Below are 13,829 nucleotides of genomic sequence, written 5' to 3' on the forward strand. Positions count from 1 at the left end.
AAACTCTGTCATACTCATTATGTGAGTGTGTATTTATTCTGTACCCACCCATAGATTGCTCAGATGATTAGGGCGAACTAGGGAGAAGAAGTTATCTAGACCTTTGTTTTGACTAGTTCCACGGGCTTATACCAACCCCATAATTACATATTGAGAAAATTACATGATTATCTACTTTTGGGTTTCCTTTTACAAAAGTACCCACAAAAAAATTTTGGTTAACAAAAATACCCAAAATCAAGTTTGGATTTATAAAACTAACCAAAATAGTGAGTCTTCATCTTCCACATATAATCATGTATTTTTTTATTACTGAAACTTTGTGTGAGTTGTTTTGTAAACCCAAACTCAATTTTAGGTATTTTTATTAACTTAAACTTTAAGTGGGTAATAAAAGAAAATTTAATTTTGAGTATTTTTGTTAACTGAAATTTTTGATGAGTAATTTTATAAAAAGAAACCATAAATGGATAATCAAATAATTTTTTCTTACATATTTGAAGTCATTATCAGAGTCGAATGAAAATCATTCGACTTTCACCCAAAATGAGTGAAAGCGCACTCGACAATCTGTGAGGTGATTAAAAAAATAAAATAAAATCAAAAATCAAAACTTAGAACGACACGCTTGTTGAAGCAAATATTCCTTATCAACTCTACCACCCCTTGGATTTCAATAGACATGTGTCTCTCATAAAAAAGTCGATATACATGTTTTCCTTTAATTGTTTGGTGGTCATGTTCCTCGTTTGACGCGTAAGACAAGTGCGGCGAGTGCCTCGTCAGTGGCGTCTTTGGCACGCATGGGTCTCTCGTTAAATTGAACAGATGAAACCGAGACACAGCATCTCAGTCAGTGCATGCTTCCAATATGAAAGGATGTATGAATTTTCACGCCAAATGACGTGCTCTTCTTGTGTTTGGTGGTGACACTCAAAAACAAACCACGTGTTCCTTTTAGTGTTTCGGGATCTTACATCCGGAAAGGTCCACGCAACATCTGGCTAAGTCCCCAATTATCTTGTGAAGAACAATTACGACCACTTCCACCGAAAAAATGAAGACCACAAAATAATAGAGGAGTTCATTTTCCAAACTGCAAAAGTACAGGTAGGTTTCTGAGGTTTTTGGCAATCCTCATCAATCATATGGGAGGGACCACTGCTTTTCGTTTCAACTTTCCAGTATGAAGTAACCACGTAGAGTAGGAGATATTGATACAAATATTAGGGATAATATTTATTGGGATTGAGTTGTGGCATTGATTAAAAAAAAAAAAAAAAAACTGCAGTTTGGTAGTTTTCAGAAAAACATTTCTGACAATTTTTTTATTCTATGAGAAAAAAAAAAAAAAAAAAGGAATAAAACATTTGGTATTAATTTGATGTTTTGATTTTCTTGGAAAGAAAATGGAAAAAAAAAAAGCTAGAAATGCAAAATGATGAACGGTAAAACCTTGTTTTGTCATTTCTTTTTATTTTAAATATAAAAAAAGTGAATAATTAGGGTAATCGTTCCTAAAACAAATTCACCAATTTTTTTTTTTAAATGATATTTTGACATAGAAACTGAAAATTCAATTTTTGACACGAAACATTATTTTTAGAACTGAATAACTACCAAACGTAGTCTAAGAAAACAAAACCTTCCATTTGGTGTCCACGGTGCATTTTTTTTTTTTTTAAACGAATATGGTAAAAAAAAAAAGAAGGCTAGAAATGAGAAATTTTGGAACATGATAACATTTGAATTTCATTTCAAAATATAATTTTGGTACATAAATAAAAAATTATAATTTTAACACGAAACGTCATTTTTAGAACAGAATAACTACTAAATGCAACCTTAGTATTTATAAATATTGTTGCACTCATTTACTGAATAATGGAAAAAGAAACTCAAAATAGCAGGTAACATGCCAAAATCTAGAGAGAAGATAAGAAGACAAGAAGATAAGAAGATAAGAAGAGTTTTTTAAACATTTAAAATTCATCTTCATGGTGTTCAGGACATTCCCTATTTATAGAGCAGAAAAAACCCATTGAAAGCACTTATCCAAAGAGGCCCAAATGATGTTTCTTCTCTTTAATTAGTTGTTATCGGCACTCAATGGAAACCCTTAGGGTAAAGGCTACTTGACGTTGAACAAAGAGTAGAATAAGCTGATACGGTTCCTGACAAACCCTTGCTTTGGACACTCTTTGGCTGACGTTTGATGGCAAACCAAAAACATTCTCTTCAAAGGAACCTTAACCTTATCGTTCTCATAATATGATATGAATTACGCATTCTTCTCTTTTCACGAGCCCATGGATGGAATGAGATGGGGTTGGAAGGTACCGTCAAATAAAAAGGATCCAAATACCTCTCTAACAAACAATGCGAGACTAAATATTTCTCTCTCTTTTTGCTTTATAAAAAGAAACATTGTTAGGTCATCGGTTCAAAAATTGTGGGAGAAAAAAACAAGGAAAACAAAAAAGGTATTTTGAAACTTACATTTTCTTTATAAAATCATGAGAGAAATGCATTGCCACCCTCTGAACTTTGGTCTTTATTCAATGTCACTCCCTGAACTTTTTGAAACACCAAAGATACCCCCTGAAAATTCAAAAAATTTCAAATCAATCCCTACCATTAGTCATCTCCATAAAGTGATGGAATAATGGTTAGTTTTTTACAAAATGCCCAAAACACCCCCACCCCAAAGGTGATTTGACCACCTTACCCCTGTCCCTTCTTCTAAACAAAAACCTGCAACTATCAGTTCTCTGGCCTCCGGCGTAGGTTCATGGGCACCCCTCCCCTCTGGTGAAAGTTCACGACTATCCATTCCCTTTGGCGAAGGTTAGTCTTCAACTCCCAGCTCGTTCGTGGTCCTAATAAGGGGGTTACATACCTGCGGTCATCTCTGTGAAGCATATCTGAGATATCCAGGATATCATTTCACTCTGTGTAGCAGATCGAAAGTTGAAGAAGCTCAAAACTGGGAGAGGTGATCAGGCTAGATCTAAAAGGAAACCCAGTCTATCTCCTCAGCTCGCAGGTGGTTCAGTGAGGAGTCGCCTCGCCGGATTGCAGCAGCCACCTGAAGTATAGCAGCAACATGAAGAGCAGCGGCACCCTCTGATGTTGAGATGCTAGTCTCGACGGAGATCAACCACGATCTAGAGAGCAACAGTGATTTGAGGAGAAAACGGCAATTCTGCTCCCACAGGTCCTCACAGTTCGTGCACAGTCTTCTGCGTCGATCTCCTTAGCAGTGATCAATGTATTTTCCCAAATACATTTCAATGGTAGAGTGAAAATGCGAGGCATTTATGTCATTCTATCTCTGGATTCTAGAAAGAAAAAAAAAAGTGTATGGTGATTCAAAATTTCCCTCTCCAACGACACAGAAACCGCCACCGCCCAGTGAAACAAAAGGCATCAATTTTGTAGTAGAGAACTAGAGATCAAGCAAAGAAGGGTGAAGAAAGTGGAAGAAATACAACGTAGAGGATTTGGGAATGGCACAGGCAGCAAGGCTCAACTTGCGAATGCAAAAGGAGCTCAAACTTCTTCTCACTGATCCTCCTCTCGGCGTCTCCCTTCCGATGCTAACCGTCGATTCCGATTCTTCCAACTTGTCAACCATTGATTCCCGTACGTTTCCAATCTACATCTCTATTATATGGATAGATCCCTTTATCCGTTTATATTTCCATTCTTTTACTTTTAGTTTTTGGGTTCAAGCTTTGAAACTCAAATTTACCCCTTTTGTTCATTCGTTTCCTGACAGAGATTGATGGCCCCGAAGGAACCGTTTACGCGAAAGGGGTTTTCAACATCAAGATTCTAATACCTGACAGGTCCGTTGTCGATTTCACTATGCCATTCATTGATTCTCTCTATCTCTCTATCTATTGGGATCTTCTCTGTTGTAGATGATCCTCACGGTTTGAAGAAACAGAGAAGGTATAATTGACGACAACGACCGTATACACCCAACAGTTGCAAGTTTTGGTTTAGAAGAAGGGGCAAGGGTAAGGTGGTCAAATCATCTTGAAGGGGTGTTTTGGGTATTTAATAAAATAACTAACGATTATTCTATCACTTAACGGGGATGACTAACGGTAAGGACTGATTTGAAAATTTTTGAATTTTCAGGGGGTGTCTTTGGTGTTTCAAAAAGTCCATGGGGTGACATTGAATAAGGACCAAAGTTCAGGGGGTGGCAATGCAATTTTCTCTAAAATCATTTAATACAACGTATTGCCATTGTGAAAATGAGAAGTTTGGAAACAGATCAGGTTCACATACGAAAATGTTCTCGTAAGTCCCTAGTCCGTGGATATGGAATCTATTAAATGAAGAGAGAGAAGATAAATTCCATATCTACGAATCAGGGACGTACGAGAACATTATTGTACGTGAACCTGATCTACACTAGTGGTGGCACTCGGTGGTGGAATAGGTAAAGGAGGTGGACTCAGTGGTAAGCGAACCGAATTGGTTAAATTAGATAATAAGTATTGGTCTAGACTGAAATCAATTATGACTGTTTAACCGAATATAATTAAAACTTGATTAAGTTAAATGATCGGTTTTAGTTTTAGAAATTGTAACAAATTATTAGTAGGTGGTAGCAGTCTCGACGTGTTGCCAAGTTTAACAAAATGTTCTAGCTAATATCTTCCACTTGGCCATAAAATTTGGTTCACACGTAGGCTTCATCATTTTCTATCTACCTATAAATTTTGAAGCCAATTCAAAATTTTGTACATGAAGATAAAGCAAATGAAAAATAAAATCCAATTTGACATTTGGTTAATCCATGAAAGACCTTACCTATCCATAAAGTTAGAACTACGTCATCATCAACCATGCGAGTAAATTAACCAGTTGAGACGTGTTTTCAAGCATGCAATCGTTCATGCGACCACATATTTGCAATAAATTATTTAATCGATCGATCTCTCAATTTGGACAACTTAAAGCTAAGGTGCCCTAGATTGTTAAATTGTTCTAGGCACGAACAAAATGTGTGTGGTGTGTGTTAAACAATTCAATTAAGAAAACACGATGGATTACTTGAAGGTGCCAACAATGCAGCTGGCAATGGGCATGGGATCAATTCCTGCCTTCAATTCTCTCCTTCCTAATGAACCATTCACGAATAAAAGAAAATGGTAAATTATACATGAGGTACCTAACATTTTGAGTGTCTCATTTTGTTTTCACAACCATTTGGTATTTTACCGATTGTCAAAGTGGGGCGCTTATGCTTGAATTGAAATAGTGCATTTTAAATATGAGTAGAACTCCTAGGTGGCGTGTTCATAGAGCCAAACCGACAGAAGAGCAAAAGGAAGGTTGGATGTTTGTAGGGTGAATGAGGATGTAGGTGTTGAAAGATGACCTCCTCTCTTTACCAAGAAAGCACTAGTAGATCGAGCTGTAGTTATTCGATTGAAAAAGAAAAAGAAAGATCTCAAAGAGCTTGTCTTGTTTCGTGCAATAATATGGTTAAGGTTGTTTACATTTGCATCTGGTATGGAAATCCAAATGCAAAATAGGAATGGATTTTTTATTTTTCGATGCTAAGATAGGACCCACAAGTGGACACTTTTTTAACTACACTACCATACTACTACTACTACCATTTCAAAAAGGGTGAGGGGGTAGGAGTGTTGAACTCTCAACCTGCCTTAGACTTAGGTTAACCTAATTGTCTTACTCTAGTTGCTTGCCACTAAGCTAGAAACTCATCATTTGGTAGTCTTTTTTTTTTTCTCCCTTCTCTTCCTTCTTGAGAAGCTTTGCACCCGTTAGAAGTTGAATTCCTTAGACTTTTGTTTGTTGTGTTTTCTTAATATTTTTCTAATGCACCGAATTTCGACATATATTAACTACACTATTGTCTGCCCTTGGCATATTTAATACCTAATTTGGCATTGCGAAATGTCAATATGATGCTCTAGAAATTTTTTAAGAACTCAATTTTAAGTATTATAGGCCACTAATTAGACATGTAAAGATGAATTTCCACTCAAGTTTTTTAACGTTGAATGTTAAGTGGCATGCCTATGCCTCGAGATTCTTGCCACAAGCATTCCTCCACCTAGTGAAATTTTCTGACTTAAAAATGAAAATTCTTGTAATCATTACCCCATGTTTCTACATTACCTACTCTAAATTATTCCATATGTGGTTATTAAATATTTTTTTACTTTGCATCTTATTTCTTTTGGTTTAAAAAGTAAAATAAAATTATATATAAAATATATTATTACTAAATATGATAAGAAATTTAAGTAATTTATGTAATTACGTGAATTAGACACCCAGGCACGTAAAACATCAGATCACAAACTGTACTTGTTTGGTGGAGGCCCAATGTTGTGATAAAAAAATTAGGGCAAAGAGCCAAGCCCAAGCCCAGGTTCATTTTCAGAGTTTTCATGTCTGTGCTAAGGCGGGGCGTGCGGATTCGAACTCACCGCATGTCCTTCCCGCTGTTTCACGACTTCTACAAAGCCAACACTTTTCGTTATTGGGGGTTTTGTGCGCAGCCGATCTCTGTGTGGTGCCCCCTAAATTCACTCTCTTTCCCCTTCGCCTCATCTCTCTCTCACAGTCTCGTGCTCAAAGTCCCCCCTCCCTGGTTCTCTCTGGTTTCGATTGTCATGTCGGGTTCCGGTGAAGATTCAGGTCTCTCTTGCCAACAAGCTCAATTCAAATTTCATTTCAGTTGTCAATCTCACTCACAGATTCAGTCTTATTCACCTCAGACTATTGTCCCTACGAAGCGCCGGTTTCCATTCTCTCATCCAAGGCTTCATTCCTTTGCTTTCGCCTCCGTTCCTCAATCTGATGATCAGAATCGCCATCCCGATCTTCGTGCGAGTCTCGGGAGGGGAAGAAGCAGTGGTGGCGCTGAAGGAGATTCTATGATTGCTAACATTCCGGTAAGTCTTCAGCAACATTTTGATCATCGGATCATTAGTGTTTTCAGTTTTGTCCTTTTTTTTTTGGTTTAATTAGTTACTTGTTTAGTTTTTTTTGGTTCCTCTTTTTGAGTGGGGGATTTTCAGGTTTGATTTCCTCTTCTCTTTTCCAATAAAAATCAGTTGCCATTGGAATTTATAGATATGAGGTTCAGTTAAGTTCGGATTCTTTCAATTATTTCCCCTCTTCAGATTCTAGCTTGTCTATCATTCACTTGTTTATGCGTGGATCTGACTGGTTATCACAGTCACCGGCATTTTAAAATTTCAATGTTTTGGGTTTTAGATATTTTATTGTTTCGTTCGCGTTGTTTCAGATTGACTAAAGTATTAAAATTCCCTTTCTATGGTCGACAGCACTGGTGGTGTAGATTCCATGTTGGTTGATCGAGTTACGTGACTTCTCTGCTAGTAGGAACTTCATTGTTGCACTGAGATGAGAAACAATAAAAGAAAGAGAATCAACACTGACTTGAAAAAAGTTGATAAATCCAGTGGAAAGAGTTCTGCATTCCATTGAATTCTGATCAAAACCTTGATTATACATATGGTCAGGATTGGAGTAACTGGACATGCAATTGATAGCTTTACTCCTGTCAATATTTTAGTTAAAGGTTAGACTTTCCTTTTTGCTTTGGTACACCACAACATTAAAAGGTGAAGCAATTGTAAGATAACGGGAGGGCAGGCCTTGGCGCGATGGTAAGGTTGCTTGTCGCAGCTTCGAGTCAAGAAACAACCTCTCCACAAAACGGGGGGTAAGGCTATGTATGTTATGGCACTCCCAGACCTTGCAGTAGCGGGAGTCTCATGCACTAGGTACACCCTTTTTAATTGTAAGATAACGGACCACAACCAACTACAAAATTTTGGAACTTAAGAAAGAATCCTTTATAGGTTTATATAATAAGGTGGAAGAAGCTAAGAGTCACTTGTGTGTGGTTTTCATTATTAATTTTTGTACTGCCCTAGAAATTAGAAGCAGGGGGAATTTTGGTTATATGAGGAGATGATGACGATGACTAATGCAGTGAGTTTTGTTGGGTCCATGATGAAAAAGTAGCCCATCTAAGTCACAGCATAAGTTCCCAAAGTCTACTATTGTTTCCCTTCTTCAGTGGAGCTTATATTTAGATCTGATTTGTCTTGGGTGCTCGCAATCAGTCATTGAATGGATCGTGGTGAATCCACTTTGTTGATTCAGAAGATGATGATATATTAATTATATATCAACAGATAGTATTATGTGACAAAAGTCAATGTACAGGAAACTTGTCCTAAACTTGTCCTTTTGGTGTTACAAAATATTTTGGAATAGATAGCTTCAAAGAATTATACTTCATTACTTCCTGGCCATGGATGATTTTAAGGTCACGAGGCCAATCAGAATTTTGCAGTCTTTGGCTTACTGCATTGATTGTCATCTCTAGAATCATGAAATACCATTTGATCTAAAGTGAGTGGTGTGGTAAAGAGGGAGAACAGAGATCTCTGGGTTTTACTTTCATACTTCGTTTTTACTTTATACTTTGGTCCCATTGAAATTCTTGTAGTGGTTGTTGTTGCAAGTGTGGTGCCGGAATATAGCATTATTTCCTCCTTAGGATTGAATCTATCAGTGGTTGACTGCTAAACTAGGTCTTTGTCTATCCTTGGTAGGAGTTAGATTCATTGCGTGCAGATTGTGTGTGTGTTTTTATTTGGTAGCTATTGCTATAAGTATGTGTTTTTCTCTAGATAGATGGACTGTCAAGCTTTTCCATTGTCTACACTCTTATGGTTACTCAATGTAGCTTCATTTCTATAGAGAAATAAATTAGTAGTTGGTCGAATTTTTATTTTTTGTCCTTTCCCTATCATCATCATCTTCCTCTTCTCCTCTATCTCTCTCTAATGTTTATTTTATTTACTGTTCTTTCAGATCAGTGAACTTCCAATAATTTCTTGGAATTTTTTCATCCAGTGATCGAACCAATCAGAGAAAATTAAATGGAATTAATAATGAACTCATTTGTAATCATTTGGACTTGCTCAAAGATTTCTGGCTTTTACTTCTGGACCATGATTATGATTTAGGGGCTAAATCTTGATCAGTTTCTGCTGTCTGGTAGCTCTAGGTCCTGTATAGGTATTTTCACACTTCAAGAGTCATTTAATTGGCACAAATCTGTAAGTTGGATCACTACCTGCCAGTTGGCATCGTTGATCCAGGAAGACTACCAAATGGTTTAGCTGATCTTGAACCTCATCACACGTAAAACCTAGCCATAATCCCTTACATTGAGTGGCTGGAACTTGGCTGGCCAGACTTTGCAACTGGGTCAAAAATTAAATCGAAGATTTTCAGTTTGTTTCTTTGGCATCTGATAGGAGTGGACTTGCTTGATTAGGTGAACCATTGTAGTCAAACATTGGAAGTAGAATGAGTGTGATGTGAAAGATTCTTTATGACCGTCATTCTATAAATGTGGCTTGATATATTGACATGATTGTGAGGTAGATAAGTTCTACTCCAAGCAGTACCATTGCAAGAAGGTTGGAATCAAGCCTCTACCTTAGCCTGTGGTTGTGGTTCCTTGCATGCACCTGTTCTGGTTCAACCAAGTTCAGTTGGTTCAGGCCAGATTAAATCGTCTGCGTTGATGCAGAGCTGGAGACCTATTCTAGTAGGCAGAAGAATGCTAAAGGGAAAGGCGAAATCGTGGTCTAGTTGCTTTACTGTTTTAGTATTTCATACTTAGTTTATTTTTAGTTCCTTAACTATGAACTGAACCATGATCAAAACCCAAGGGGATAGCCGAGTTGGCAAGGGACCTTTGCCTCAAGAAGCATGTGGTTCTGAGTTCAACTTCTCTTACCTTTTTGGGGCCACTCACACGGGGGTGTTTAATGCTCTTCACTACTTTCAGTGAAAGTTGAATGGCTCTCATTCAACCCCGGTATGACCCAGTCCATACGGTTGTGGGGTTAGTATGGGCCAACGGGACTAGTCAGGCCGAAGGCCTGGATACCCGTTAGCAAAGAAAAAAAAAAGAGAACTGAACCATAATCCAATGTTTGGTCCAATGGGTGGTTCAATTTAAGTGATTTTTAAATATCATGTGTTAATTTGTAATGGCCAACATATTAGTTATTCTTGGCCAAGTAAGAAGAGTCGGCTAGGGTATTCCTGAAGCCATTAGAATTTTTTTTTGTAAGCAAAGTTGGAGTTGGTTGGGGGTTTTCCCATGCCAACTCTAACTCAGCTTTTGAAGTCAATAAAAGCAAACTGTGAGAGGCATTCTACCTCACCCACGGTTCTCAAAATTTGAGAGCTTGCTGCTGCAACCGTTCTTCTTGCTTGAAGATTATTCCTTGTGTGCGATTATGGTTAAAAGATTTGGTGTTTGATCCAATTGACGTCTTGTGGTGTGAAGCCTAGACGGATTTTTTATTGTTCTTATTCCATTTTTGCTGCTGGTTCTTTATTCTTTTTATTATTCAATCTCCTCTTGCTGCAAACATCAAGTAAGTACTGTTCTTGAATTTCTTAAATTACATTTCCAGATTCTAGAAGGTTGGATACAAGTTTATTTTTTATTTTTTTATTAAGCAATTCGGCCAGATCGATTGGAGTTTTGGATCAAACCTTCATTATCCCAAGTTCAGGAGTCGATTCAAATTTGGGCCCATTCTTTCCATATTTCCAGTTCTATCCCTTTAACCCTAAATCGATTATGTGTTGCTGCTTTTATATAGCTGCTGTTTTCACTTCTGGTTTGTGATCTAAACCCTGTTATAGTTTCAGAACTCAATTGATGTTTTGTTCTTAAGTTCTTAGACCTAATCTGCCATTGTAAATTACCTAAATACCCCTATCGATTACTGTTTATTCTTCTTACATTAGTTTCTGTTTTATCACCTGTTCTTACCTGTTTACGTCTGTTTCTCATCTTTTACTGTTTTATTCTATTTCCAGAATTTGTTTGTTGGTTAGCTAATTACTTACCATTCTCCTAGTCCTATTAGGATTGCTCTTTATCATCTGAACTGTCCTTTGAGTTACAAATCTTGTCTATTGGTTACTGTTTTGAGTCTTTCAAATAGAGAAGGCTATCAGCGATAGGTTACAGCAGATTGAAAGTCACAGAGTTACTCTGGCACAAGACAGTAACTTACCACTTGGTAGAGAGGACAACTATAAAGTACAATCCATTGTGCATCGTCATAACATGAGAGGTACTGAAAGGGAACAACAAAGAACCCTACAACACCACCTACTTTCGAGGAACATGTGAGATCTTACTTCCAGATTGATACTGATGCACCCTATCGACACTCTGATGACTCATTTAAGTCAAGCTGGACTAAATACGATGGAAAGCATGATCCATAGGTTTTTCATGACTGGCTGGCAGCATTATATGATTACTTTGATTGGTTCAAAATGCCAGAGGCAAGGAAGATGAAATTAGCCTGTCCTAAGCTAGTCAGATCCGCACGTGAATCGTGGAGAACCACTGAAAGAGATCTTGAAGACAGAGGTAGAGCACCAATCACTTGGGAAGAAATGAAAGAAGATCCAAGTGATAAATATCTACCATGACACTTCAAAGCCCGGCTGCATGATAAGTTGAACACTCTTCGTCAAGGAAGTTTGGCTGTAGCAGAATACATGGAGTAGTTCAACTCCCTCTTCTTGTACTGAAATTAAAGAAAATAATGTCGGGTATGCTCTCATTTCACAGATTGGGTTTAAGGTCTGACATCAACAGAGCTATTGGTGTTACAGAGGTGTCTAATGTTCAAGATTGCTTTGAGAAAGCCCTTCTTGCAGAGTAGTTAGTTGCACCTAGAGGTAGAATATTTGGGTCTCAACTTATGGAGAACAAGAAAAACTTTCCAGCACTTGAGTCTTCTACTACCGGCCTTGTTGTACCACTACCACTCCACAGTTTGACAACAAAAGCAAAGCACCTATGGCCAGCAACAATAAGGTGCAATGCTATCACTGTTAGGAGATTGGACACTGTGCCAAAACATGTCCCAATTGACAGAAGATTAATGCAGTTGCTGAAAGGAAGATACTCCTGAGAATGTTGATCCTGACTTGTTCCTATATCCATCGGATGATGGCTAGTTTGATGCAAATGAGTATGATCCTAAAGAGAATGAAGATGGCATATATGGAATTCGTGTTGTTACTTGTATTTTGGTGGTTGAAACCAAAGGCAAAGATTAGCAATGTAACTGTATCTTCCACACTCATATGCTTTTAGGTGATCATACCATGCAAGTAATAGTTGACAGTGGCAGTTGTGTCAACGTTACTTCAGTGGCTTTTGTGAAGAGGTGAATTTGAAGACTGAGAAGCACCCATAGCCATATAAAGTATCACTACTGAATGGTAATGTCTTAGAGGTAAACCGACATTGTTCTGTACCTCTAAAGCTCCATTAGTACGAAGATGTGTGGTGTGGTGTGATGTGATCCCTATGATGCTTACAGATGTCTTACTCATTACTCGGTACTCGGTAGACCGTGGATGCATGATAATGATGTCATGGTTGGAGGTCAGAAGAACCGACGTGTTCCAGTTCAAGTGACATCATACTGTCTTTCATCCTATTGATGTACCAATTGAGATATGCAAGCATTGATCATTAAGGACTAATCAAACTTCCTAATTCTGAAAAGAAGTTGTTAGCTCTTCCATAGAAGGAGTTTGTATAGACCAACCACGACACTGGTATGATATTCGGTCTTGTTATTAGAGAGGTCACTCCACAACTGGAAGTCAAGCTCCCACAACCTGTCAAGGAGCTGCTATCCAATTTTTCTGATCTAGTACCAGATGAGTTAGTAAATGAGCTCCCTCCTGTGTGCAACATTTAGCACGCTATTGACTTGGTATCCGGTTTTGTGCTTCCAAATCTTCCAGCTTATGTCCTACAAAGCATACTGAGCTCAAACGGCAAGTTATGAGCACAGAAGGGGTTTATCGTTAAGAGCCTTGGTCCTTATGTTGTACCAAAGAAGGATAGTTCATGGCGTATGTGTGTGGACAACATAGTTGCGACAAAATTGCAGTCAATTATAGGTTTCCTATACCACGGCTTGATGATATGTTAAACATGCTGTCTGGCGCAAAGTTTTTTTCTAAATTGGACCTTCTAAGCAGCGGGCACTTGACAGGGGACACAAAATTCAGCTTATCGGTCCATACATCCGCGCCTTAGCAGTAGACGTCCATGCTGACCTGCGGATGTCTGCTGCCAAAGGACCATGAATCACACTACCTTAAGCTTGGACGTCTACGCAAGTGCACAAACATTTGTCCAAGGGTGTGGATGTCTATGCTAGACCTTGTGCAGACGTCCACGATAGTTTCCAAACTGAACAAAGTCTCAGAATGAAACCACCTAAGTTGGGGGTTTGTTCTTTTGGGTCTTTAGTGACTTAATTAGGGTTTTTGTGGCATGAGAGATGTTCAATCATATAGGGTTACAATGAATATACAAATTAAGGGGAAAATCATATGCTATGGAGCTTGATTCCAACTTGATTGCGTTCAAGGCCATATCTTCAACTATTGATGTCTCTTAATCTTAGTGAAGTCTTCAACTATAAATCTTTAAGCTTCCATGACTGCTTACCAGTGTTATCAATTCGGCCGAATAATCGCGAATTATTCGGCCGAACCGAATTTTTCCGAATTTTATCAAAAATTCGGACCGAATCCGAATTAAAAATAAAATTCGGTAAAATTCGCGATTTTTTCAAAAGTGAATATAAAACATGAATAATTCGGACCGAATCCGAATTAAACCGAATTATTCGGTCCACTTAAACATTATTTAA

The 13,829-nt window shown here is 37.9% G+C and overlaps 1 protein-coding gene across 3 annotated transcripts in view; it reads left to right on the forward strand.

The window, feature by feature from the left end:
* Nucleotides 1-6,478: 6,478 nt before the first annotated feature.
* LOC122090686 (transcription factor E2FB-like) overlaps nucleotides 6,479-13,829 on the forward strand; it is a 13,143-nt gene continuing 5,792 nt past the window's right edge. The window contains exons 1-2 of one of the 3 annotated variants that reach the window (XM_042660354.1): nucleotides 6,481-6,693; nucleotides 6,774-6,950. In XM_042660354.1, coding sequence (XP_042516288.1) covers nucleotides 6,933-6,950 — 18 coding nt within the window. In that variant the 5' untranslated portion in view covers nucleotides 6,481-6,693; nucleotides 6,774-6,932. Of the gene's footprint in view, nucleotides 6,951-13,829 lie in introns of all 3 variants that reach the window. The other 2 variants (XM_042660353.1, XM_042660352.1) reach the window with 2 other exon arrangements.

Source organism: Macadamia integrifolia, chromosome 10, assembly GCF_013358625.1.
Source record: "Macadamia integrifolia cultivar HAES 741 chromosome 10, SCU_Mint_v3, whole genome shotgun sequence".
NCBI lineage: Eukaryota > Viridiplantae > Streptophyta > Magnoliopsida > Proteales > Proteaceae > Macadamia > Macadamia integrifolia.